At 71.9% G+C, this 26,507-nt stretch overlaps 1 protein-coding gene across 3 annotated transcripts; it reads left to right on the top strand.

The window, feature by feature from the left end:
- The first annotated feature begins 1,682 nt into the window (after positions 1-1,682).
- Positions 1,683-26,098, top strand: ARID3A (AT-rich interaction domain 3A). 3 transcript variants are annotated; one of them, XM_051841865.3, is made up of 9 exons: positions 1,683-2,059; positions 5,175-5,788; positions 6,213-6,543; positions 16,137-16,209; positions 18,511-18,694; positions 18,774-18,991; positions 21,478-21,774; positions 23,065-23,163; positions 24,125-26,098. In XM_051841865.3, exons 2-9 carry the CDS (start codon positions 5,421-5,423, stop codon positions 24,319-24,321), a joined length of 1,767 nt encoding a protein of 588 aa, XP_051697825.1. In that variant the 5' UTR covers positions 1,683-2,059; positions 5,175-5,420; the 3' UTR covers positions 24,322-26,098. The 3 variants fall into 3 exon arrangements, with proteins under 3 accessions (XP_051697825.1, XP_051697826.1, XP_069914554.1); XM_051841866.3 differs by having other exon boundaries at positions 1,683-1,929; XM_070058453.2 differs by lacking the exon at positions 1,683-2,059 and adding an exon at positions 4,734-4,969.
- The last annotated feature ends 409 nt before the right edge of the window (positions 26,099-26,507 follow it).

Below are 26,507 nucleotides of genomic sequence, written 5' to 3' on the forward strand. Positions count from 1 at the left end.
GGACGGAGCCCGGTGTGGACAGAGCCCAGTGTGGTCAGGGAGCCTCGGTGTAGACGGGGAGCCCCGGTGTGGACGGAGCCCGGTGTGGTCAGAGCCCGGTGTGGACGGAGCCCGGTGTAGACAGGGAGCCCCGGTGTGGTCAGAGAGCCCCGGTGTGGACAGGGAGCCCGGTGTGGACGGAGCCCGGTGTAGACAGGGAGCCCCGGTGTGGTCAGAGAGCCCCGGTGTGGTCAGAGAGCCCCGGTGTGGACGGAGCCCGGTGTGGTCAGGGAGCCTCGGTGTGCACGGGGAGCCTCGGTGTAGACGGGGAGCCCCGGTGTGGACGGAGCCCGGTGTGGTCAGAGAGCCCCGGTGTGTGGACGGAGCCCCGGTGTGGACAGAGCCCGGTGTGGTCAGAGAGCCCGGTGTGGACGGAGCCCAGTGTGGACAGAGCCCGGTGTGGTCAGGGAGCCTCGGTGTAGACGGGGAGTCCCGGTGTGGACAGAGCCCGGTGTGGTCAGGGAGCCTCGGTGTAGACGGGGAGCCCCGGTGTGGACGGAGCCCGGTGTGGGCAGAGCCTGGTGTGGTCAGAGAGCCCGGTGTGGACGGAGCCCGGTGTAGACAGGGAGCCTCGGTGTAGACGGGGAGCCCCGGTGTGGACGGGGCCCGGTGTGGTCAGAGAGCCCCGGTGTGGACGGAGCCCGGTGTGCACGGGGAGCCTCAGGCCCTGGGGCACGAGGAGGCGGGGTGCTGTCCACGCCGGGGCTCCCACTTCCTGCCGCTGGGACGCGGCGAGGTCGGGGCGGGGGTCTTGGAGGGGCCCAGGTGTGCGGGGAGGGTCGAGGCCCCCACGCCCGGAGCCGCAGCCCAGCGGTCTGTGACAGGTATCTGCTCCCTCCCCGGGACCCCGGACCCCCCCGGGAGCGGGGCTCTGCGCCCCCCACCCACTCCCCGCCCGCCGAGGGGCGGGGTCGTGCTGCCGGAGCCACGCCCACCGCGCGGACAAAAAGCGGAGGGGGGTCGGGGGCTCCCGCACCTGTCCCCCGGGTGCCGACTGCTGGGGCCGCGTGGAGGCTGGAAGGCCGGGGGTGCGGGGCCGCTCTGGGGCACCCACTCCCGGGGGTGTCGGAATCCCGGGGAGGGGGGTGGCAGTGGGAGGGGGCGGCGCCGCCGGAGGCAGGGCAGGGAGGGCCGCCGGGCTCCGAGTCCGGGGGGGGAGAGGGCGCACCCTGGCTCAGTCTCGCCTGGAGCGCAGCGCTCCGGACCCCGCACCCAGCGCCGCGCCTCTGTTTGCCGATCTGCGAAATGGACCGGCCGCAGAGGCGGGAGGGCCGGGGTCCGGGCGGGGGTCGCGCCTCAGCCCCGCAGCCGCTCGCACACCCCGCGGGGCCCCCGCTCCGCCCCGTCCCGGCCCTCGTCGGGTCCTCAAAACCCATTTCACGGACTTGGACAACGAGGCCGCCGGGGGGCCAAGTGCCACCGGTCCGGCTGCTCAGCCTCAGGGGCAGGGGAGAAATTCTGAGTCGAGCGCTCCACCGCCTTCGGCGCGCGCGAGGAGGGGAGAGGGTCTCTGGCCCGGGTCCCTCCCCGGGTCCCTCCCCGCCCCCGCCCCGGAGCGCGCGCGCCCAGGCCCCACCCCCGCCCCTCCGCCGGCCTCCCGGCCCGGCCCGCACCCTCTGCGCTCCGCGCCGCGCCGCGCACTTTGCCCACGGTCCCTGGGCGGGAGGCGGGGCGTCCGCGCGCTGTTCCCCTTCCCTTTCATTATTTATTATCATTTAAAGGGGCCGCGACCTGAAAATTGGCGTCCGCGCCGCCCGCTTTCCTGACCCCCTCGGGCCGGCCGCGCGCGGTCCGGCCGAGCTCGGAGGGCGAGCGGGCGTGCGGGGCCGGGGGAGGGGGCCTGGCGAGAGCCCTCCCGCGTCCCGGCCGCGGCGCTGAATCACCGGCGAGGTATTTGCATCTGAGAGCGATTTGTCACCCGGTGATTTGTCTGCGGGGCGGCGCGCCGGTGGGGGAGGGGCGGCGCGAGGCCCGGGCCGGGCGGGCGCAGCGGCGGAGACGCGGGCGCGGCCGGCGCGCGGTGAGTGGGCGCGCGGCGCGGGGCGGTCCGGGCCCGGGTGGGCGCCGCGCGCGCGGGGTGCCGCCGAGGGTGCCCACGTTGGGCGCAGGCGCGGGCAGGGGTCCAGGACCGGGGCGGCGGGGGGGTGGGGTGGGGTGGGCGGCCCAGGTGGGCGAGGTCGTCCCGGCGCCCCTCCGGGGGAGCTCACCCCCGGCCCCGGGCGCAGAGGCGTGCGGCGGCGATCGGGGGGCGCGGGGGCGCGCGCCCCGCGCTCGGCGGAAGGAAACGGGCCCCGTGCGCGCGCGGGGGGCTGCGCCCGCGCTTTTATTTCGCGTGCGCTCCCGGGTGTCGGGTGTGCGCCGGGGACGCGGGGCTGGGGCCGGTCCCCGAGACCCCCCACCCCAGCCCTCCCGGGAGTTCGCAGAGGGCCCCGGCCCGGGCCTGTCGGGGGTCCCCTGGGAGACCCCGGCCCGGCGCTGCGTGCGCAGGGGCCGTGGGGCGCGCGGTGTCAGCCCCGCGAGCGCCCGGCTGCCCATTTTCTTCCGTTCGAGCGGCTCGGGGCCGGGGCGCGCCCCCCCCCCCCCCCATGCAAATCGGCCTCTTTCCAAGAAGCCTCACGCGCCGGACCGGGGTTTTTGGCGTCTCGTTTCTTCTTCAGTTTTTCTTTTCTCGCTTCCTCCGGGGAGCGCCCCCCACCACTTTACGAGCCCCCTCCCCAGCGCTCCGCCCCGCCCCTCCCCCCGCCCCTCCGTGCAGCGAGGGGCCCCTTTCGCCACCGCGGCCCCAGCCTTGCACAACTCTAAATAACCGAGTTTTGCAAGGCCCGGCCCGGGCGGGTGACCTCTCTCCCCGGGCACTGGGGGGGGAGGGTGTGGCCCCGCATCCCTCCCGCCCCCCGCCCAGCCGGGCCCCGGCGACCACCCGCGCCCGGGCCCTGCCTAGGAATGGCTCTCCCGTGGGGCTGTCAAGAAGTGGGGGTGGGGGCCGAGGACAAAGGGCTCTTGGGGGGAGGGGTCTGGAGGGGGTGGGCGTCTCCAGCGTAGGGTTAATGGCGGCCGTGGGGAGCCCTGGCCTGGCCTGGGGGGGCCCCTGGGGTTCCAGCCTGCCCCCTCCACGGCCCCAGCGTGGCCCTGTCCTGCTCCCCTCCCCCACCGCCGACCCGGAAGGGTCATTAAACCCAGCAGCAGGCCTGGAGGGGGTGGGGGCAGTGGCTTCCTCCGGCCTCTTCCTTCTGCCCCCCCCCCGAGGGGGGGTCGCCTGGAGCGCTTCCGTGGGGGGGGCTTGTCTTGAAGTTGTCAAAGGTGGGGGAGGGGCGGCGCACCAGACCAGCCGGGGCCAGAAATGGCCCCTCAGCATTTTACTGGGCCGCTGGGGGGCTGGGCGCTGGCCTGCCAGCTGACCACCCCCACCTGCCTCTCCTGGGCTGGAAGCCCCGGGGATGTGGGCCTGGGGGCTCCCTGTGGCTTCTGCAGGGCCCTCCAGACCCTTGCTTGGGGGGGCCACATGGAGAGGCCCCTGCGTCCAGCCAGGTCACCAGACACGCCCGCAGGGGTCAGCTGCCCGGGCCTCTGCTGCCACTTCCCCTGCGTTCACCCCCTGAGTTAGGGGCTCGGGGCATTCCCGCTGGGGCTGCTCTGTGGGCAGCCCGGCCAGTGGGGGCCTGGCCCCAGAGGTAGCACCCCCTGCAGAGGGTGGGGGGCTCTGAGGTTGTCCTCAGGCCAGGGACCCCAGCCTCAGTTTTCCCTGAATGTAAGATGGGCGCCCTCCCAGGGCCTCCTTCCCTGATGCCTGTGTGGTGCCCACCCTGTGCCCACCCTTGGGGCCATGAGTTTGTGTCAGCACCCACTGGACTGCAGTGCTGTGGGCCCTGGCCTCCAAGTTTCAGGTGGGGAAACTGAGGCTGGGGATGATGACCCCTGAGGGGGGCGGGCAGTGCAGCCCCGGCTGGAGTGGGCTCGGGGTCTGGGTGGGGTGGTCTTCCCACCCGCCGACTGTTCTCTCTGGGGTGGGGGTGGTCTCTCCATTCTCTCTGGGGTGGGGGGGTGGTCTCTGTTCTCTCTGGGGTGGGGGTGGTCTCCGTTCTCTCTGGGGTGGGGGAGTCTCCGTTCTCTCTGGGGTGGGGGTGGTCTCTGTTCTCTCTGGGGTGGGGGTCTCTCCGTTCTCTCTGGGGTGGGGGTGGTCTCTGTTCTCTCTGGGGTGGGGGGTGGCCTCTGTTCTCTCTGGGGTGGGGGTCTCTCCGTTCTCTCTGGGGTGGGGGGTGGTCTCTCCGTTCTCTCTGGGGTGGGGGAGTCTCTCTGTTCTCTCTGGGGTAGGGGGTGGTCTCCCCGTTCTCTCTGGGGTAGGGGGGTGGTCTCTGTTCTCTCTGGGGTTGGGGTTGTCTCTCCATTCTCTCTGGGGTGGGGGAGTCTCTCTGTTCTCTCTGGGGTGGGGGTGTCTCCCCGTTCTCTCTGGGGTGGGGGGTCTCTCCATTCTCTCTGGGGTGGGGGGTGGTCTCCCCATTCTCCCTGGGGTGGGGGGGTGGTCTCTGTTCTCTCTGGGGTGGGGGTGGTCTCTGTTCTCTCTGGGGTGGGGGGGTGGTCTCTGTTCTCTCTGGGGTGGGGGTGGTCTCTGTTCTCTCTGGGGTGGGGGGTGGCCTCTGTTCTCTCTGGGGTGGGGGGTGGCCTCTGTTCTCTCTGGGGTGGGGGTCTCTCCGTTCTCTCTGGGGTGGGGGGGTCTCCCCACCCAGCGGCCGTTCTCTCTGGGGTCAGGACCGTGGTCTCCGTTCTCTCTGGGGTCAGGACCGTGGTCTCCCCACCACGCTGACCACAGCAGCATCTAGAACTTGGAACCAGAACCCGACGGAGAGACTCCAGGGCCCGGCCGGCTGCAGCCAATCAGAGCTGGAGAGGCGGGGTCCCTGTTGTGAAGCCATAGGGCAGGCACCCCCCGCCGGCACGTTTCTCAGTGGCCCCGTGGGGTGGGGCGTGGAGGCCCTTGGGAGTTGGGGGGGCGCGGAGGGGCGAATGGGGCCGGCAGGTGCCTCTGCCGCCAGGTTTCCATCCTGGTGAGCCTGGGTGCGAGATCTCCCCGGAGGGCCTCGCAGGGTGGCGGCAGGGGGAGCTGGGGCAGGGTCTCACCCGCTGCCCACTGCCCGCAGGTTCCTGGAAGCGCCAGCGTGAGCCGGATGCCAGCTGCGGCCCCCCAGCGCCCCCCGCAGGCTGCCCCTGGCATGCCCCACGAGCCTTCGGCCTGAGCCCGGCGGCCCCCGCCCCCGCCCCCCGCCACCCTGCACTGCCCCGGCTCCCCCGAGGCCCCCACGCTGCAGTGCGGCCGGGCGCCCTCCCCGCAGGGGCCGCCCCCGCCGCCCACCCCCGGTGCCCGGGGCGGCCCCGCCCGCAGGGCCATGAAGCTGCAGGCCGTCATGGAGACGCTCCTGCAGCGCCAGCAGCAGCAGCGGGCGCGGCAGGAGCTGGAGGCCCGGCAGCAGGAGCCCCCCGAGCCCCCCGCCGCAGCCCCCGCCCGGGCCCGGGCCGCCCCGGACGAGGACCGAGAGCCGGAGCACGCCCGGATGCAGCGGGCACAAATGGCCGCGCTGGCCGCCATGCGGGCCGCCGCCGCCGGCCTGGGGCACCCGCCCAGCCCGGGGGGCTCCGAGGACCCCCCCGGCTCTGAGGACGAGGACCGGGCCCAGGAGGGGGCAGCGGGCTCACCCGCCCCGCCCGGCCGAGGCAGGGAAGGGCTCCCGGGGGCCGTGGGCTCCGACGACAACCTGTGAGTGGCCCCAGCCCCGTGTGCACGGGGAGTGCGTGGGGGGACGCGAGTGTGGACGCTGTGAGTGTGGACGCTGCGAGTGTGGACGCTGTGGGGAGGGGGTGGACGCTGCGAGTGTGGACGCTGCGAGTGTGGACGCTGTGGGGAGAGGGTGGACGCTGCGAGTGTGGACTGTGTGAGGAGGGAGGCTGGGAGGGGTGGACGCGAGTGTGGACACTGCATGGGGAGGGGGGTAAATGCTGTGAGTATAGACGCTGCGAGTGTGGACACTGCATGGGCAGGGGGGTGAATGCTGCGAGTGTAGACGCTGCGAGTGTGGACTCTGCATGGGGAGGGGGTGGACGCTGCGAGTGTGGACTGTGGGGGGGAGGCTGGGCCGCAGCTGCCGCCCGCCCGCCCGCTGAGCCGCTCCGTGTCCACCCAGGAAGCCCAGGTGGGCCGAGGAGGAGCTGGACGAGGACCTGGGGGACGAGGACGAGGAGGACTACGACGACGAGGACGAGGAGGACGAGGACGAGGAGGAGGAGGACGAGGGCCTGGGGCCCCCGGGCGCCGCCGGGCTGGGCGCCGCGGCCCTGTTCCCCCGCAAGGCCCCGCCGGCCCCGGGCCTGCGCGGCGACGGCCTCCCCAGGGCGCTGGGCGGGCAGGAGCGGCCGGGGCCCGGCCCGGCGCACCCCGGGGGCGCTGCCCACTCGGCGCCGCCGCTGCAGCCGCCGGACCACGGGGACTGGACGTACGAGGAGCAGTTCAAGCAGGTGGGCGGCCGGGCCGGGCCGGGCGGGGGCGCTGCATGGGGTCAGGGATGGCGGGACACGGCCGGCTCCGCTGTGGGTCCTGCGCGTCACGCCCGGCCGTGTCATGTCACGTCGGGTCGCGTCACGTCACGCCGGGTCACGCCGGGTCACTCCGGGTCGGGGCTCCGTGCGCGTCCAAGGACGGCAGGGGTGGGGGGCGCCGGCCGGGGCCGCGAGGCGTCACGTCGGGTCACGTCACGCCACGTCACGCCGGGTCGCGTCACGCCGGGGCTCGGTGCACGTCCGAGGATGGCGCGGGGCAGGGCCGGCTCCGCCGTGGGAGTGGCGCGGCGCGTCAGGTCGCGTCAGGTAATGCGGCGCGTGGCGTCCGTGTAGGTCGTTGGCGCGTGGAGGGTTGCGCGCGCGGCTCTCGCGGGCTGCAAGTCTGTGGGGTCGGGGTCGCGGTCCGGGTCGGGGTCCGGCCGGCCGTGGCCGTGTCGGAGTCCAGGGCCCCGGAGCAGCCCCGCGGCCGTGGGAGCCGTGGGGCGGGGGACCCACGCGCCAGCTACACTAGCCTGGGTGCGGGGACGGCCGCACGGGGCGGGCTCGGGGACCCCCGGGCCACTTCCTGGGCTCCGGGCAGGACAGCGGCCGCCGTGTCCTCCCTGGCGGGCCGTGGGGCCTTTGAGGTCGGGCAGATGGGTCGCAGATGGTGGCCGGTCCAGGCCGTGTCTGGGTCCCGTGGCGGCCGCGGTGGCCCCAGGCGGTGGCAGCGTGGGCACTCAGAGCGGCGGTGCCAGGCGGGCAGGCGGCCAGCTCGGGGCGTGGCCAGGCCCCAGCGGGAGGCGCTCTCCGGGCCGGGGCAGGGGTGGAGCTGGTGCCCCCCCGCAGGCGGAGGCCACCCTCGGGGTCCCTGTGCACCCCACCCGTGCGGAGCAGGCTCCGTGTCAGCTGCGGGTCTCTGTGCAGCCGGAGGCAGAGGTGGGCAGGGGCCCGGGGGGCTCACAGCGCGGCCGGGGCAGCGGGGCGGCCGCTGTGGAGCAGCTGTGCCGGGCGGGGGCCAGGGCCGGGGCCGGCGGGGATCGTGGCCGGTCGGTGACGGTCGGGCACCTGCGGGCGCTGGCTGGAGCCCGTGTTGACTCTGGCGCCCGCCCCACTGTCTTCCTGGCACGTGGCAGCCTGGCCGGCGGCCGCCGCTTGGCACCGGCCCCGCAGCTTCCTCCCGGCTCTTGGCAGGGCCCGGGCTGGCTTCCGCCCGCAGGTCCTCGACAGCTGGGAGCCGCCTTGGCCGGGCCCCGGGGCCGCGTCCTGGCCTTGGAGCGCCCGCGGGCTGGGGTCCTCACGGGGCGGCCTCGGGGCTCTCACTGCCCCCCGAGGAACCCCCGCCCCTGCTAGCCGGCCTCCCTGCTGCCCCAGGGACCGCGAGTCATTTCCTGTCCCCGTGGACATCGCGTGGGCTCTGTGTCTGCGTTTCCCTGGGCACGCGTGACGTGTCGGGGCCTCGCCCCTGCTCCTGGCTGCTCCCCGTGTGCGTGGACCACGCGTGTGGCCCGTGTCTGTCTCCCGGGGCACGCGTGGCGGGCTGAGCCTCGCCCCGCTCCCGTAGGGGCGCACACCCGGGCTGCTGGTGCCTCTTGTTCCGTGCGTCTGTGGGGACGCCAGGGAGTGGGGCTGCCGGGCCCTTGGTGGCCCCACGCTGGACCGGGAGGGCTGCTCCCGCCGTGGCTGGCCGGCGGCTCCGTCCTCGTCCTCGTGGGCGTGGCTGGCGTCCGTTACCTGTGGGGGGTCGGGGCTGGCCGTGTGTGCTGTGGGTTACGGTGTCGCTGAGGACGCTGGCGTCCGTATCAGGCCTGGGTTCGAGTCCCGGCCGCCCTGCTTCCCGCCGGTGCCCCGAGGAAGGCGGCGGTGAGAGCGCCGGGGTGCAGGAGCCCAGCTCGGCCTCACCCCGGCCCTGGCCCCGGCGCCCGTCCGCTCAGCCGCAGGTTGGGGTCTGGCTCCGTCTTTCTGGTTTTTACAGCTTAAAGAGCTTTTTGATGATGGGAAATGTGTGTTGATGGTTTTTTTCTTTTACGACGTGTCTATTTGAAGGCAGAGTTGGAGAGAGGCCTTCCATCCGCTGGGCCGGTCCCCAGATGGCCGGAGCGGTGGGGCTGGGCTGCAGCCAGGAGGCTGCCAGGCGGTGCAGGGGCCCAGCACCTGGGCCGTCCCCTTCTTAGCCGCAGGGCCAGGCCTTGTCTGACTGCTCTGCTTCCTGCTGCCCGTTCCCTGTCCTTGGGCTGGGACGGGGGCTGGGATGGGGGGGTGGTGGAAGTGCCAGGGCTGGGGAGCAGGGCCACCATCCTCTCGCTCTGTGCAGGAGACCCCCAGCTGGTGGTGGGAACCAGAGCTGGACATGGGGGCTCCCAGCTCTGAGGGGTCAGGGCTGCGCTAGAGGAAGGGGCATTGCCGCTGGGGTTTTGCAGGATACGTAAGAGCTCATATAACAGGCAGGGCCTGCTCCTTGGTAGAGCGTGGCCGGAAGGTGAAGTGGGGGGGCAGACGTTGGGGAAAAGCAACTCTTGGAGCCGGGCGGGGGAGAGGGGCTGGGAGGACCCTCTCGGAGCCTGTGTCCAGCCCGGAGTGGGAGAGTCAGTGGTCCAGGCGCTGGGTGGGGGTGCTGGGCAGAGGGCACGGCCTGCGGCTCAGGGCCTGGGGTCAGGGCCCGGTGCCGGCGGGCACCGTGTGCCCGTGGCTGGGATGCGTGTTTGCCCAGCGGGCCAGGGGCCAGCTCCTGTGTCTGTGTCTTCCTGGGGCCCCGCCCCCCAGCCGCTGCCTCATCAAAGCCGCTGTGGCTGTTGGCAAGGAGCCAGCTGGGCCACGGCGGGCGCGGCGAGGGTGCCTGCCCGCCAGCCCCTGGCACGGTGCCCCGGCCCGTGCCAGCCCTGGGAGCCGCGCTGACTCAGCCGGAAGCACCTTATCTGGCCCCCGGGTGGCCCGCGGGGTCACCGCCGCCACGGCCACTGCCAAGCGCCGGCCCCGCCCCACGCTTTCTAATAACACACGCGGGCAGAGCGCGGCGTCTGCCGCCCGGTGCGGCGGGGATGCCGGTCGGGCTCAGGCACCAGCGAGGGCTGAGTGTCCTGCGGTGTGGACACGCGTGAGGGTGGCTGGAGCCCGGGTGTCTGCCAGCACACGCGTGTCGGCCATCCGGCTCGCTGTGTGCGCACTCGTGTGCCGGGCCGCGCGGGGCGGCTGGAGCCCCGTGCCCGTGACTGGCCGCCGGCCCCAGAGCGTGTTAGCCATTAGCCTCCTGCCGTCCGGGTCAGTGGTCCGGTCGGCTGCCCGCGCGCAGGTCCCCGGGACGCCCTCAACCCCGAGATGCCCCGCTGGCCACCCCCGGGCCACCCGGAAGTGGACGCTGGACTTGGGGCGCCCGCCGGACGCCTCCCTGTGTTGGCGGAGACGCTGTCGCCCGCCCAGGGGAGTCCAGGCCGCGTGGAGGAGCCATCGGGGTCCCGGCCCGGTGGGTGGCGTGCGGGGGTGGGGCAGCCCGCCCCTTCTCCCTCGCCTGGTTGCACACGGCTGGAGGACAATTGGGGGTCACGAGGTTAAACGGTCACTGATCTGCCCATTGAAGGCCCCGGGACGCAGCTTCGCCCCTGCGGTCAGGGCTGGGCGGGGGTCTCGGGCTGCGGCCCTCCCACCTCCCGGGCACAGGGGACACAGGCAGGGTCACCCTGGGGAATCCGGGCCCCGGCTGGACGCGTGGCCAAGCCTCGGGACGGGCCTCGCGGGGTCAGTGGTCAGGCTGGGCCCAGCCCAGGGGCGCCGGCAGTGGCCGCTGTGGCCAGTCCTGCCTGCGGCCCCAGGACCTTTGTCCCCGACTACAGAGGGGTCCTGGCACATGGCGAGGCCGCAGAGTGTGGCGTGCGCTGGCCACCGGGGGCCGGCAGGGCCGTGGGACGGGGGAGGGCAGCGGCCCTGGTCCTGAGTCCCTGTGTGCCACCTGGCCCTGGTCTTCCCGGGTGCCATGTCTGTGTGTCGGACACGCGTGTGCCCGTGTGCGTCCCCCCGTGTGCCAGGCATCCCTGGGGGCCAGGAGAGACCAGGGGCAGTGTGGAGGGCTGGGCCAGGGTGGCCTCGCGGGGTTTCCCTGGGGGAGGCGCGGCCGTGAGTCCATCCTAACTGCCGTGCCCTGGCCCTGCGCACTGGGCGCTCCCCACACCCGCCGTGGCCCCTGCTCCAGCCAGCGCCCTGCCTGGCGTTGGGCCTGTCCCTCCCCGGCCCCTGCCGCCCGTCCACGCGCCCGGCTGGCTGGCAGGCAGGGAGCGCCTGGCACCTGTTCTTGGGAGGGAGGCGGGGCCCGGGGCTGCCCCTGCGTCCGGCGCTCGGCGGCCGGTGCACCCCCGCCAGCCGCCCTCCCTTCCTGCCTCAGCCTCGGCCCTGGCCTCCCCCCTCCAGGCAGGGGCGCGTTCAGACAGGCAGTTTTCATCTCGTGCACGCTGGAAGGCACAGCGACAGAGCAAGACGGGACAGACCCTCGGTCCCCTCGTTTGCCCCCGAACGCCTTGAACAGCCACGGCTGGGAGCCCCGTCCGGGTGTCCCCCGTGGGTGGTGGGGACCCACAGACTCGAGCCAGCCGTCACCCGCCGCCGCCAGGGTGTGCGTTCAGAGGGAGCCAGGCTCCGGGCACCCGACGTGGTGTCCCGAGCAGCGGCTTGGTGGGGAGCCCCCGCCCGCCCTCCCGGCGGCCATCGTGGGGAGTGGACGGACGGGGCATGTGGTGGCACCAGCTGTGCGCCCCGGGCGGAGCGCTTGCTGCCCGCGGGCCGGCGGCCAGAGCGACCCGTGCCCTGGCTCTGTCCCCAGCCTGGCCCTGCAGGGGCCCTCCCGGAGGCCGTCTCGGGCCAGGCTGGGGTGGGCTGCGTGTCTGTCCGTGGACGTGGCCGGGGTGGGAGCGCCCGGCTGGGTGTGAGTGCGAGGACCTGGGCTGGGAGTTTGCCCCCGTGGGTCTCTCCCAGCGCCTGCAGGCGGGGCGGACTCCCGGCCAGAGGGAACCCAGACGGAGGCCGAGGCCAGTGGCCGGGCGGGAGTGGCGCTGGGGGGGGGGGCTCTCCGCGGTCCAGCGACTCCTGCTGTGTCCTGGCGGCCCTCCTGGGCTCCCACGCTGCACGCGGAGGGGTCCCGGGGCCCGGCCTGGGTCCTCCCAGTGCCTCTGCTCAGCTGCTCGGGGCCAGACCACGGGCAGGGGGCAGCCCCAGGCTCGCCAGTCATCCCCGGGCCTCCGTGTGGCCACCCATGGGAGGGGTTGGCAGCCGACGGCAGCGTCCCCGCGCACCCAGCGGAGGGGACTGGCCGACCGGGGCGGGGGAGAGGGGTCCGGAAACCCGGAGCAGGGGCCGGCGCCGGGCCACGCCTGCGGCCGTTTTGGGAGCGTCTTTGTACTAATTTCGCTCTCGTGGGTGGGGCGCTGTGTGTTTTCGGAGAGGGGACCCGGGGCCCGGTGGGCGTGGGGGTGGCCGAGGGGACAGATGTCTCTGCCCTGCCCAGAATCACTTCCCCAATTTCCCGCGAGGCCGGCGCCGCATCTGTGTCCAGGAGGCCCCGCCGCCTGCGGAGCTGACGGGAAACGAAAGAGCCGCGCGGCTCGGGGAGCCCCCGGCTGGTCAGGTGCACCTGGGGGGGGGCTCACGGCCGGCAGCGCCCGGGAGGGCGGGGGAGGGCCCGCGGCCGCGCACATCACTCGGGGCCTCCCTCGGGGACAGACCCCAGCGCCGCCACCGTCTGCCTCGTGCCCTGGCCGGCCAGGGGCTCCCTGGACGGTATCAAGCGCGGGCCTGGACTGGAAGTGCTCGGGGCCGCCCTGCAGGCTGACCCTGCCCCCCGCAGCCATGCGCCTGGCTCTGCCGCCGCCGCCCCCTCCCCCTCCTCCTCCCCCACCCCTCCTCCTCCCAGAGTCCTGGGAGTTCCCAAAATGGCGAAAGCCTGAATCGTGAAAGCCGCGGGCCCTCCCTCCCTGCTGGGTAAACTGAGGCCCCTCATTCTGGATCCTTCCACCTGGGGAGCCCCGCCCTGCCTCCGTGCCCTCTGCGTGTTCCTGCCGGGCCATGAGCCTTGGGGTGTCCGGCAGCCTGGCCACCAGCCATGCGTGGACCCCGTCAGTCTCCCCAGGGGTGTGGGCCCAGCGTGGGTGTTTGTGTGAAGGGAGGGGCTCCCCAGGGACCCCGTCTACCTGCCCCCCCCCAGCAGCTCAGTGCTGAGTCATAGCAGGCGGGCGGCCCTGGGCCTCCGGGTGCCTGATAGCAAGGGCTTTATCTGGGGAGGGGGACCTGGCACCCGACACCCTGCGGCGCCTGCATGGGGGTCTCATGGGGGGCAGACGGGAGGCGTTCCCAGAGCCAGTCCTGCCCGGCTCGGAGCAGGGCTGCAGGGCCAGCGGCCATGAGGTGCAGAGGCCCTGGGGGAAGAGGCCACCGGCCGACAGTTCACCCCCATCTCACGGGGGCTGGGGGAAGGGGCCCCGGCCGACAGTTCACCCCCATCTCACGGGGGCTGGGGGACAGTTCACCCCATCTCACGGGGGCTGGGGGAAGGGGCCCCCGGCCGACAGTTCACCCCCATCTCACGGGGGTGAGGACGGGGGGGCGCAGGGTGGGTGCACCCGTGCCCGCACACCCACAGCAGGTGGTCACTGTGGCCGGCCGGCATCCAGGGAGCACCGCACAGCCAGGGGCCGCGGCGACGCCGGCACACGGGAAGCTGCCAGGCCAGGCCGATCCAGACAGGAAGTGGATTCACCAGGGCCGGGGGTGGGGGGGCGGGGAATGTCCCGGGAGAGGACGGTGGAAAACCGTTGCACAATGTGGCGACGCAGCCCCCGGCCGTTCACCTGGGTTCATTCCCCGTTATCTGAATTTCAATCCACGCGTGTTTCCACGAACTCCGGGAGACGGGAGCGAGCCCAGGCCCACGCGGCCCCTCGCTCGCTCATTCCCAGCAGGGCCTGCGTCCCCAGTGCCCGGTGCCTCTGGGGCGGGCCAGGTCCCTGCCTCTCCCTGGCCTCCAGGGCTCTGCCTCCTGGGGTCTGGAGGTCAGGGCTGCCCCCCCGGCCCCAGCCGGGCCACTGTTCCAGACGGAGACCGCGGCTGGACTTTGGAGTGCGGGGGTGGGTGGGGGCCGAGGTCCTCCCGGGCGGTTTCTTTACAGCAGGGGCCCCTCGGCCTTGGCCGGGTGCCGCCCCTGGGCCCCCGGGGCGGGCGGGCGCTGGGAACTGGCGTGACTGCCCAGGTGGGGCCCTGCTAGGGGCGGGTGCAGCCGCCCGTGGGTGTCAGCGGGGCCTGGGGAGGGGGCTGCTGCGGGCTGGGCACTGCGGGCCCCCCCCAACAGCTGGCCGGCTGTCCCCAGTCTGCACCTGCCTCCCGGAGCTGCAGCGGGTGGGCTGGGCAGGGGTCCCGAGCCAGGGCTGAGCCCCGGGGCTCATGAGGGGGCTTCCGGCCCTGCAGGTGGCTGAGAAACACCCCCACCCACCACCCACACACACCCAGGGTCCTGGGACTCGCTGGTCAGGGCTATAGCCCCGCCCCCACAAACAAGAATTTCCTGTTTGCTGTTGGCTGGGGGGGATGGGGGGTTTCTGGTGTTTCCTCTCCCTCCCGCCCTGTCCCTGCCCCACAGCCACACCTGAGCCCTGGGCGCCTCTCTCCTCCCCCAGCAGGGGAGGGGACGGGCGGGGTGGTGCGGAGGGGGAGAAGGGGCCTCAGGGAAGGTGGGAGCAGAGGGGGAGCGGCCTTGCAGTGCGGAGGCCTGGGTGGGGGCAGGGTGTTAGAAGCCCACCTGCCCGTCAGCTCAGCTCCCCTTCCTGGGCCTCAGTCTCCCCTCCTGTGAAATGGGCGCAGAGGCCTGCGGGAGCCGGGGGTGTGTGTGCGTGCCCGTGTCCGCGTAGGAAGCCCCGCGGGGTGCCGCCAGCCCCCACCCAGCCTCGCCTGAGGTGCTGCCCTGGGTGGGGGCCCACGGGGCCCGCCCGCACCAGCGTTTCCCCAGTGACAGCCACGTGCTTGGCCCCGTTCGGGGGCTGCAGAGGGGTCCCGCTGAGCCTGGGACCAGAGTGTGGGTGCCGGGGAGGCTGGGGTGGCCGGAGGGGTCGGCGGTCCTGCCGCAGCCCTGCCTGGGGTCCGGCCCCCTCGGGGCTGTCTGGTCTGCCGCTGAAACCCCAGCGGGGGAGGCCTGCAAGGTGCGACCTCAGAGCCTGTCCAGCGCAGTGGCCCACAAGGGGGGCCTGAACACTGCCGTGGGGCGTCTAGACACCACCCCATCCCCCCATCCCCGTGGCCCCCGCCAGCTGGCCGGGGCGGGATGCACCCCGCAGGGCAGCGGAACCGGGAGCGCCGGGGCCTTTACTGCCGCCAGCCGTGCCATTAAAGAGGCCTCCGCCGTGCCCCTTTATGGCCTGGGATCAGTGCCCGGTGCACGGGGTCTGAGTGAGCGCTGCCCCGGCCTGCTGGCCCGCCGTTTGGCCAGGGGCGTCGCACACCCCCTTTTGCTTCGGCCGGGCCGGCCCGGGAAGCGGGAACCGGGACTCCCAGGCGTCTGTGGTCTGCTGCTGCTGCCGGAGTCTCCCATCCACCGGGTCCCTCCCCAGGCGGCCACAACAGCCGGGGCTGGGCCAGGCCGGAGCCGGAGCCGGGAGCTCACCCCGTCTCTCCCGTGTGGGTGCAGGGGCTGGGCGACCGCCTGCTGCCTTCCCAGGCGCCTTAGCAGGGAGCTGGGCTGGGAGCGGAGCAGCCGGGGCCGGCACCGGCTCTACCCGCCGCACCAGAGGCTCCCCCGTTCAGGAGGGCTCTGTGCCCCCCCCCCCAGCCTCTGCCTCCGGGAGGGGCTGCTTCCCTGTGTCTGGGTGCAGACCCGGCTCTGGCCGTGGGCCGGGATGGCAGTGACCCGCCCCCAACGTTGTCCCTGAGTCACGGCTGACTTGCGAAGCCGCTGCTATGTGTGCGCCCTGGACGGGAAGCAAACGCCCGAGGGTCCTGGCTCGGGACTGGACGGGGGCCGCAGCAGCTCGGCGGGTGGCTCTCGGGTGTGCGTACGCGTGCCCGCAGCCCGTGGGACCTGCCGCCCCGGCCAGCTGTGTACCTGCTGGCCTCCCGGCGCTGAAGGGGAGTGGGCCTCCCTGGCCAGCGTAAATCAGCCGAGGAATGCGGGCCGGCCAGTCTCACCGGGCCACCCAGGGCAGGCAGCGGGGACAGACACTGAGGCCCTGATGGTCCCCGGCAGGAGCGGGCCTCGCCCGATGACTGCTGTGTGCAGAGGAGCTTGGTCAGCTGGGGCCCCTGGGAGAGCCCGGGGCGTCCATGGTGGCCGTCCTGGTCATTCGCCGAGGAGCCTGGGTAGCTGCTGTTGGGGGCCCAGGCGTGTCCCCAAGTGAGGTCCTGCCCACTCGACCAGGGGAGGACTGTGGACGAGGTGGGGGGCAGCCGGCCCCGCCCACACCTGGCCCCTGGCTTCTGCCCCCAGCTGACAGGTTCCAGCTGGTTTGGGTGTTTTGCCTCACCGACCCCCAGGGCCAGTTCGTGGGCCTGCAGGGTCCTGGGGGCCGGGACCCCTGGCCCTGGCTGACGCGCCGCCTGTGTGCCCACAGCTGTACGAGCTGGATGGAGACCCCAAGCGGAAGGAGTTCCTGGACGACCTGTTCAGCTTCATGCAGAAGCGAGGTGAGCGCCCCCCCCCCTGCCGAGGGCTCGGGGCAGACGTGGGGGGCACGGGGCAGGCAGTGGGGGCACGGGGCAGACGTCTGATGGAGGAGGCATGGGCAGAGACGTCTGAAGGAGGAGGCACGGGACAGAGACGTCTGATGGAGGAGGCATGGGGCAGACGTCTGATGGAGGAGGCACAGGGCAGAGACGTCTGATGGAGGAGGCACGGGACAGAGATGTCTGGTGGAGGAGGCATGGGGCAGACGTCAAGGGGGCACGGGGCAGACGTCTGATGGAGGAGGCACAGGGCAGAGACGTCTGATGGAGGGGGCATGGGACAGAGATGTCTGATGGAGGAGGCATGGGGCAGACGTCTGATGGAGGAGGCACAGGGCAGAGACGTCTGATGGAGGAGACATGGGGCAGAGATGTCTGAAGGAGGAGGCACGGGACAGAGACGTCTGATGGAGGAGGCATGGGGCAGACGTCTGATGGAGGAGGCACAGGGCAGACGTCTGATGGAGGAGGCATGAGACAGAGACGTCTGGGGGGCACGGGGCAGATGGCTGGGGAGTCATGGGGCAGAGACGTCTGGGGGGCACGGATGGCTGTGGGTCTCGGGGGCCCCCTACCCTGAGACCCAGGGTGCAGTGGAGGGGAGAGGCTGTCGCTCCAGGACCCCCAGAGTGGGGCCGACAGGTGGCCGGGGCAGCCTCTGCTTGGGGGCGCAGGATTAGGCCGGGGGGGGGCAAGTGAGGGGCTAGGACGGACCCCCTGCAGTGCAGAGCGCAGGCCGCCGGTTTACCGCGCACTTACTGCGCGCCTGCTGTGTGCCGGCTGGGCTGCCGCGAGGTGGACTTGGGACCACCCCCGGGCAGGTGTCCAGGTAGGGGTGTCCTAGGCCCGGGCAGACCAGGGCTCAGAGGGGGCGAGGGGCCTGGCCCCAGCCTAGCGCAGGTGGAGGCGGGGACGCACCGCGCCCCCTCTGGGTGGCTCCTCCCACCCCCAGACCCCTCCGCGGGAGGGGAGACCCTGGCGGCTGCGCCCTGCGTCCCGCCCGTGCCCAGCCCAGCACAGCCGGCTTTGTCCAGGCCTCTGCCCGCCCCTCCCTGGCTTCTGTAAACACAGGAAGGGAAGGAGGGGAAGGGGGGCTGCTGCCTCCGGACCCCTCTGCCCGGCGGCCTCCGGGTTAACCCCTCCCATGCCGCGGCCAGGAGTGCGGGCCCGCGCTATCGCCCCAGCCAGCCCTGCTGCCCCTGGTGTGGCCAGAGAGATGGCCACGCTCTTATCATCACGTCCACACCGGCCAGAGCCCCCCAGCCCCTGCTGGGGCCTCCAAGCCAGACCAGCGCGAGCCCTTGTCCTGGCCCCGGGCCTGGCGTGGTGCCTGGGTGCTGCAGAAGTGAGGCTGGGGGCCCCGTGGGGGCAGCGGCGGCAGGACGCCTACAGACCGGACTCCCGGGAGCGGGCGCCTTGGGGGCCGAGAATCCCTCCGCCCCCAGATGGGGGAGAGGTCGCTGTGCTCTGGGAATGAGGGGAGGGGTCCTGCCCGGCCCCTCCCTCCTCTGCGGCCATACTGTTTCCTTGACAACAGGTCGCCCCTCCCCTTCACTCCTGCCTGGGCCCCCACCAGGCCCTGGCTTCTATAAACATCCTCCCCCTCCCCCGCCACCACCCGACCTCCCAGAAGGCCCTGGGGCTCCCCGTGTCTGAGCGGGGAGGGGCGGCCTGGACACAGCCGTGGCCTGGACGCGGGGCTGCCTCTCCCTCCTGGGCTGGGAAACGGAATTGGGAGTTTGGGGTCCGAGGTCCCTGTGCCCCTGGGGTCCGAGGTCCCTGTGCCATTCATGGGGGTGCTGCCCTGGGCCTTGCGGCCAGGGGCTGGGGCTGGGGTCCTGAAGGGGGAGCCCCAGTTTCCTTACCTGGGCAGTCAGCTTTCCCCCACGGGGCGAGCGGTCAGCAGCTGTGGCTGGGACAAGGCCGGTCCGTCTTCACCATGTTTGAGCGCCTGCTGTATCCTGGGTGGAGTACTGGGCCCACAGTACCTGAGCCGGTGGCTTCTCCGGTCCCCGGCGCCGCCGAGCTGAGAGCCAGTGATTGGGAGGCCGGGCGGAGGCCCAGGCGGGCACCTGCAGGGTGGACCCCTGCCCTCTCCCGGGAGACCAGAGGGAAGTTCTGGCACTTGTCCCCGCGCCCCTCCTGGAGAGACCCCCGCCCAGGCAGAGATGCGCCCCGGGAGCCCGCCTGGGCCGCGGTTCTCGGGGGAGAGCCGGGCACGCCGCCCCGCGCCCCGGCCTCAGCCTGGCCCCTCGCCCGCAGGGACGCCCGTGAACCGGATCCCCATCATGGCCAAGCAGGTGCTGGACCTCTTCATGCTGTACGTGCTGGTGACGGACAAGGGCGGCCTGGTGGAGGTCATCAACCGGAAGCTGTGGCGCGAGATCACCAAGGGCCTGAACCTGCCCACCTCCATCACCAGCGCCGCCTTCACCCTGCGGACCCAGTGCGTGGGGGCGGCGGGCGGGGGCTGCGGGGCGGGCGGGGGCGGGCGTCCGGTGCCATCCGCCGCTCGCCTCCCGCAGGTACATGAAGTACTTGTACCCCTACGAGTGTGAGAAGCGGGGTCTGAGTAGCCCCAGCGAGCTCCAGGCCGCCATCGACAGCAACCGGCGCGAGGGCCGGCGCCAGGGCTTCGGGGGCTCCCTCTTCGCCTACTCGCCCAAGCTGCCCGTGTCCTCCCTGGGCCTGGCCACCAGCACCAACGGCAGCCCCGTCGCCCCGGCCCCCAAGATCAAGAAAGGTAGGGAGCCTGGGCCTGGGTCCCAGCAGGTGTGGGGGGTGGCAACCCATGGTAACCGCCCCCGTTGGCCTGCAAGACAGCTGGCCTGCAAGACAGCTGCCGGTCACCCTGTGCTGTGCCCGGGCAGACATCATCAGTCAACCCCGAGTCCCTGTCTGTGTCTGCACCGGCAGGCAGACATCACCAGTCAACCCCGTGTCCCCGTCTGTGTCTGCACTGTGCCCGGGCAGGCATCGCCAGTCAACCCCGAGTCCCCGTCTTGTATCTCAGTCAACCCCGTGTTCCCATCAGTGTCTCCACTGTGCCCGGGCAGACATCACCAGTCAACCCCGAGTCCCCGTCTTGTATCTCAGTCAACCCCGTGTTCCCGTCAGTGTCTCCACTGTGCCCGGGCAGACATCACCAGTCAAACCCGAGTCCCCGTCTGTGTCTGCACTGTGCCCGGGCAGACATCACCAGTCAACCCCGAGTCTCCGTCTGTGTCTGCACCGGCAGGCAGACATCACCAGTCAACCCCGTGTCCCCATCTTGTATCTCAGTCAACCCCGTGTTCCTGTCTGTGTCTCCACTGTGCCCGGGCAGACATCACCAGTCAACCCCGAGTCCCCGTCTGTGTCTGCGCCGGCAGGCAGAGGTTAGCCAGTGTCTTCCCCAGTTCTGTCCTAAGGCAAAGTTACAGACGTAATACAGAAAGTGCATTTTAAAAAGCAGTGAAGAGGAAGGAAAAAGAGGCGCACTCTGTGCTAGTGCAGACATTACTAATTGATCGCTGTTTTTCTGTCTACTGAGATAGGCATTATTAACTGAGCCCATTCAGGCATTGCTAATCGGTCTTAGCATTGATCCAGTTCTGTTTGCTCTTTTCTGGCTCCATGTGCCCGGTAGACATTGCTAGCTGATCACCGCGGTCTTTCGGGTTGGGGTTTAGAACCCGCTTACCAGGCAGAGGGCCGTGTGGCTCGGTCGGAGCCCCTGACCCTCCCAGGAGCTGTCCTGTCCACGCAGACATCACCAGTGGATGGCTTGGGCCTCCCTGCCTCGGGCGAATGGCCGTGCCGGGGTTCCAGAGACTTCCCTGGGCAGGGCTGAGGGTCCGGTTGCCGCCCAGGGCCCTGAGATGAGGAGCGGGCAGACCTGGGGGCCGGGGTCTCGCCCGTGGCCTTGGTTCCCCTCTGCCACTCATTCCCGCCGGTTGACCACCCCGACCTGGAGGCCCGGTGCAGGGGCTCCCGGGAGACTGGAACACAGCTCAGAACTCACTCGTTCCGGGGCCCGGCCCGGGCTGGGGAGCCCAGCAGGCGCAGAGGAAGTCGGGGGCAGAGACGGTGCAGGGTCAGCGTGCAGCCCTGGGTGGGACCCCCGAGGACACGGGCGCCCATGTCGTCTGTGGGGGGGTGATGGGCGCTCCAGGCGGGCGGCTGTGCCCAGGTGGGCCGTGGGGCGCTCTGGCTGTGGCTGTGGCCGCGCCTGGAGAAGTGGGTAAAGACAGCTATGCCAGGGAGGCGTTTGGCCTGGTGGCTGAGACACCGGGCCCCTGGGCCCCCGACGGCAGACCCTGGGAGGCACCGGGAGCCTGCGAGGAGTTCAGAGCTCCTGGCCTTGGCTGGGCGTTTGGGGAGTGACCAGCGTGTGGGAGTTCTCTTAAAGTAACTCGGAGAACAAGAATAATTCTTAGTAAAGGAAACCCCCGCGTCACCTCCCGGACACGCTTCCCGGGAGCCTGTGGGAGACCCCCGCCGGGTGCCCGCCTCCCACCCTGCCACCGAGCCCCGGTCAGCCTGCGGCCCAGGCTCCCCGCTGGGCGGCCACCGACGCCCTGCCCCCCCCTGTCACCGGCGCTCTGCCCCCCTCCCTGGGCGGTCACTGGTGCTCTACCCCCCCCCGTGGTCACTGACGCTCTGTCCCCCCTCCCTGGGCAGTCACTGGCACTCTGCCCCCACCACTGTCACCGGCGCTCTGTCCCCCCTCCCTGGGCGGTCACTGGCTCTCTGCCCCCCCCCGTGGTCACCGGCGCTCTGTCCCCCCTCCCCCAGCAGTCACTGATGCTCTGCTCCCCCCGCTGTCACCGGCGTTCTGCCCCCCCTCCCTGGGCGGTCACTGGCACTCCGCCCCCCCCCCCCGCGGTCATTGACTCTCTGCCCCCTCCCTGGGCGGTCACTGACTCTCTGCCCCCCTCCCTGGTGGTCACTGGCGCTCTGCCCCCCCTCCCTGGTGGTCACTGACACTCTGCCCCCCTCCCTGGTGGTCACTGGCGCTCTGCCCCCCCTCCCTGGTGGTCACTGGCGCTCTGCCCCCCCTCCCTGGTGGTCACTGGCTCTCTGCCCCCACCGTGGTCACTGACTCTCTGCCCCCTCCCTGGGCGGTCACTGGCGCTCTGCCCCCCTCCCTGGGCGGTCACTGGCGCTCTGCCCCCCCTCCCTGGTGGTCACTGACTCTCTGCCCCCCCCCGCGGTCACTGACTCTCCCCCCCCCCGCTCTCCGTGCAGAGGAGGACTCGGCCATCCCCATCCCGGTGCCCGGCCGCCTGCCCGTCTCCCTGGCGGGCCACCCGGTGGTGGCGGCCCAGGCGGCGGCGGTGCAGGCGGTGGCGGCCCAGGCGGCCGTGGCGGCGCAGGCGGCGGCGCTGGAGCAGCTGCGGGAGAAGCTGGAGTGCGGGGCGCCCCCCGAGAAGAAGATGGCGCTGGTGGCGGACGAGCAGCAGCGGCTCATGCAGCGGGCCCTGCAGGAGAACTTCCTGGCCATGACCGCCCAGCTGCCCATGAGCGTCCGCATCAGCAGCCGAGGTCGCGGCGGGGGCGGGGCACGGGCGGGGCACGGGCGGGGCACGGGGTGGGCGGGGTGCGGGGTGGGGGCGGGGCACGGGGTGCGGGGCGGGGGCTGGGTGCGGGGTGGGGGCGGGGCACGGGGTGGGCGGGGGCGGGGCACGGGTGGGCGGGGCAGGAGGGTGGGCTTGGGTGGGGCGTGGGGTGGGGTGGGCAGGGCAGGAGGGTGGGCCTGGGCGGGGTGTGGGGGCGTGGCATGGCACGGGGGGGGGGGGAGGGTGTGGGCGGGGCGCAGGCTGGGGCAGGATGGTGGGCCTGGGCGGGTGCGGGGGGGCGGGGCATGGGGGCGGGGCATGGGGTGGGCCGGGCCAGGCGTCCCCCACACACACACTGGGACACTGGACGGGGCCGGGCGTCCCCCACACACACCCTGGGACACTGGACGGGGCCGCGTCCCCCACACACACCCTGGGACACTGGACGGGGCCGGGCGTCCCCCACACACACCCTGGGACACTGGGCCGGGCCGAGCGTCCCCCACACACACCCTGGGACACTGGACGGGGCCGGGCGTCCCCCACACACACACTGGGACACTGGACGGGGCCGCGTCCCCCACACACACCCTGGGACACTGGACGGGGCCGCGTCCCCCACACACACCCTGGGACACTGGACGGGGCCGGGCGTCCCCCACACACACCCTGGGACACTGGGCCAGGCCGAGCGTCCCCCACACACACCCTGGGACACTGGACGGGGCTGGGCGTCCTCCACACACACTCTGGGACACTGGACAGGGCGGCGTCCCCCCCACACACCCTGGGACACTGGACAGGGCCGGGCGTCCCCCACACACACCCTGGGACACTGGACAGGGCCGGGCGTCCCCCCCACACACACACCCTGGGACACTGGACAGGGCGGCGTCCCCCACACACACACTGGGACACTGGACAGGGCCGGGCGTCCCCCACACACACCCTGGGCCCCCGGTGGGGAACCCAGGACGGAGGTGTCCCTCTGCCTCCAGCTCTTGTCTTACAAACAAATAATATAAAGTAGAAAAGAATGAGGCGAGGTAGGTGTGCAGATAGGGAACACTGTCATACGACAGGCATCGCTGAACGCCTGCTGTATGCACCGGGGATGGATGCAGCTGAGCGCCTGCTGTATGCACTGGTGACATGTGGTCTGAGCACCTGCTGTATGCGCCGGGGATGGGCGCAGTGCATTCCGCTGCGATCTCGGTGCGGGGGAGACCGCCGGGGCGTTCCTGGTTATAAGTGGCGGGCGGGCGTCTTCCCGCAGCCTCCGAGAGCCGCCAGGACCCAGCCGCGAGCCTGACCGGCGCCAACGGCAGCAACAGCATCAGCATGTCGGTGGAGATCAACGGCATCATGTACACAGGTACCCGCCGCGGCCGGTGCTCAGCGAGGCGGTCACAGCCCACCCCGGGGCTCAGCGCGGCCCAGCCCACCCCCCACCCCGGGGCTCAGCCTGGCCCAGCCCACCCCGGGGCTCAGCGCGGCGGTCACAGCCCACCCCGGGGCTCAGCGCGGCCCAGCCCACCCCGGGGCTCAGCGCGGCCCAGCCCACCCTGGGGGCTCAGCACTGTTCCAAGCCGGGCTCGCTCGCCAAGGCGGCCACAGCCCACCCTGGGGGGGCTCGCTCGCGGAGGCGGCCACAGCCCACCCCGGGGGGCTCAGCGCGGTCCCGAGCCGGGCTCACTCGCAGAGGTGGCCACAGCCCACCCTGGGGGGGCTCGCTCGCCGAGGCGGCCACAGCCCACCCTGGGGGGCTTAGCGGGGTCCCCGAGCCGGGCTCGCTCGCCACAGCGGCCACAGCCCACCCTGGGGGGCTCGCTCACTGAGGCGGCCACAGCCCACCCTGGGGGGCTCAGCGCGGTCCCGAGCCGGGCTCACTCGCAGAGGTGGCCACAGCCCACCCTGGGGGGCTCAGCGCGGGCCCGAGCCGGGCTCGCTCGCCGAAGCGGCCACTGCCTACCCCCGGGGGGGCTCAGCGCGGGCTCACTCGCCTGGGTTGGCCACTGCCCGGTGTTCCCCTGAAGAGTGGTGAGGCTGACCCTGGTGCTGGCCACCAGGGGGTGCTGTTGGCACAGGGCAGCCTGGGTGCCCAGACGCCTGGACGGTCAGCGCGGCCCTGCAGGTGCTGCGTGGGCTCCCGGGGTGGAGCGGCTGTGTGTGCGCGTGTGTACACGTCTGAGTCCCTGCGCTGCGTATGCACACGTGTGTGGGTCGTGTGCGCAGACAGCCGGGTAGGTGGGGAGACCGGGCGGGTCTCAGGGCGGGTCCTGGGGAGACCGGGCGGGCTCTGCGCCCTCGTGACCAGGCCTTCTGTCCCCGCACAGGAGTGCTGTTCGCGCAGCCGCCGGCCCCCGCGGCGCCCTCGGCCCCCAGCAAAGGCGGCGGCGGCGGCGGCGGCCGGGGCGCAGCCGGCGGGACCAGCGGCGCTGCGGGCGGGCCTGCGGGGCCTGCGGGGCCTGCGGGGCCTGCGGGGCTGCCCGCGCCCGCCACCTCTTCTACCTCAAGTAATTCGTTGCCTTAACCGCGTTGCCCTGCGCCCGCCGCCCTCGGTCTGCCCCTCGGGCCGGGACGGAGCCACAGCTGACGCCAAAAAGGAAAGAGAATATATACAAATAGAGTTTAATAAAGCGGGAAGCAGGCCCACGTGAATGTCTCAGGTTTCGGAGCCCAGCAGAGCGAGGACCGGCGGCCCGGCCACCTCGTCCGTCCAGCGCGCAGGGCCGGTGCGGGACGCCCGAGCCGCCGACGCGCGCCCACTTGTTGCTTGGGAACTACTTTTCTTCTTCTAATTTTTTTTTTTTTAAACGAAATAGCAACGTTCAAACTCTAGGGTTTTAAGAGGTTGTGGGGTCTGCTTTGTAAATATTTTATTCGGGTCAAGCCTTAGGAAGAGGGTATCTATATATCTATATATCTCTATATTTGTGTGCGCCCAGGGCCAGAACCGCAGCTCGCACCGTGCGCCCCGCGCCGACTCAGGGACAGGGGAGGGGGCGTCGTGGGGCCGGGCCCAGCTCAGGGCGAGGGGCGGGGCCGCGGCGCCCCGAGCACCCGCACCCCGACTTTCTCACGTCTCCTCCCCGCGCGCCCGTGCCGTGGCCCCGGAACCCGCGCCTCCGGAGCGTCTCAGGGCCCCGGGGGTCTCCCTCCGCCCGCCGCAGCACAATCGTCCTGGAAACGGGGGTCCCCCCAGCCCCCGCCTCGCCGGCGGCCCTCGGGCCCTGCTGGCCTCGGGGGGGCTGTGTCCGCTGCACATTTCTACCTCAGGTCTGACTTTGATGCCAAAAACCGCGCCGGGGCGCGCGCCTCCCGCCCGCCGCGCCCCGCGCCTCCCTGGGAGGCTGGGCGCGTGCCCGGGCGCGTGTCACATGTCACTGGGTGTGTGTGTGTGTGTGTTCCCGTGTGCGTGTCGGGGACTGGCGCGCCTGTGCCGTGCGCGCCGCCCAGCCCGGGGTGTCCAGGGCTGGATTCTACTCAGGGGACCTGGCCTGCTGTAACCGCTCCGGGGCGCCCGCTGACCGGAGCCCCTGCAGGTGCAAGGGTGGGGTCCTCCGCCCTGCCTCAGGGGCCCCCGCCCAGTGCCCCCACCGCCAGGTCCTGGCCACGCCCTGCTGCTGGGGGCGCTGGGGTGGGCTCAGCGCCCCTCTGTTAGCACGGCTGGGGGAGGGGCAGTGCCTTGCCCACCAGGACCCTGGGCAGAACCATGGGGCTCCCCACAAAACTCAGGGCGAAGAGGGCTTGTGGGAACCCCTGCTCCGACTGCTTCTAGAATCTTCTGTAACCGCTGAGGGCCGGGCGGCGCGCGCTCCGCTGCGGAGAGCCCCGCCCGCGCAGGCCCCCTGGCTCTGTTTTTCCCCCGATTTTTCTTTTTTCTTTTTTTTTTCTTCCCTTGGCACACACAAATTCAGCCTGCATTCTCGATCCTGTAAAATTTCAGTTCCTCTGGGGTCTTTGTCCGGTGGCGTGGGGACCACGTCTGAACTCAGGTAAAAGAAAAAAAAAAACTTTAAACAAAGGCGAACCTGCTCTACCTCCGGCCGGGCCCGGCCCCGCCCCGCCCGCCCCGCCCCGCCCTGCCCGCCCCGCCCCTACGGATTTCAGTCTGCAGAACATTAAGGTGTTAAAGGCAAAAAAGACAAAAAGACCAAAAAAACAAAGTGTGATTTTGAGACTTAAAGAACACTGAAAGTTTACATTTTATAACATTATTCAGATTGTATTTAAGCTCCAGAAATATTTAAGACAATTGTAACCCTGTAAAGCTGATGAGATATTAAACGAGACACTTCTGACTTGGACCAGACGCGTGTCCTGTGCTTCCTGTGCGGCTGCGGCCGGGGGGCGCGCGCCCAGCGTGGGGGGCGGGGCGCGCGGGCCCCCCAAGTCCACGGCCGCCGCGGCCCAGGCCCCCGACCCGCGGTGGCCCGCTGCTCCCTGTGCCCCAGCCCAACCCAGGGGACGTGACTGGCCCAAGGTCAGCGCGGCCAGCGGCCGGGCAGGCCCAGACTCCGGCCAGGGCCGGCCCGGGCCGGTCCCTCCGGGAGGCGTGAGCAGGGCCCCACCTGGCGCTCGCGCTCACCTCCGGCGCTGCGTGCAGGGGCAGGGTCCCGCTGCGGACAGCCCTCCTGCCGGCCAACCCGCAGGGCCAGTCCTGCGTCCTCATTCCTGGCCGCCCGCGGGTCGCTCGGCCCCTCCCGGCCTCCCCGC

The sequence above is a fragment of the Oryctolagus cuniculus genome, chromosome 16 (genome assembly GCF_051225735.1).
Source record: "Oryctolagus cuniculus isolate XC-2025 breed Fujian yellow rabbit chromosome 16, ASM5122573v1, whole genome shotgun sequence".
Lineage (NCBI taxonomy): Eukaryota > Metazoa > Chordata > Mammalia > Lagomorpha > Leporidae > Oryctolagus > Oryctolagus cuniculus.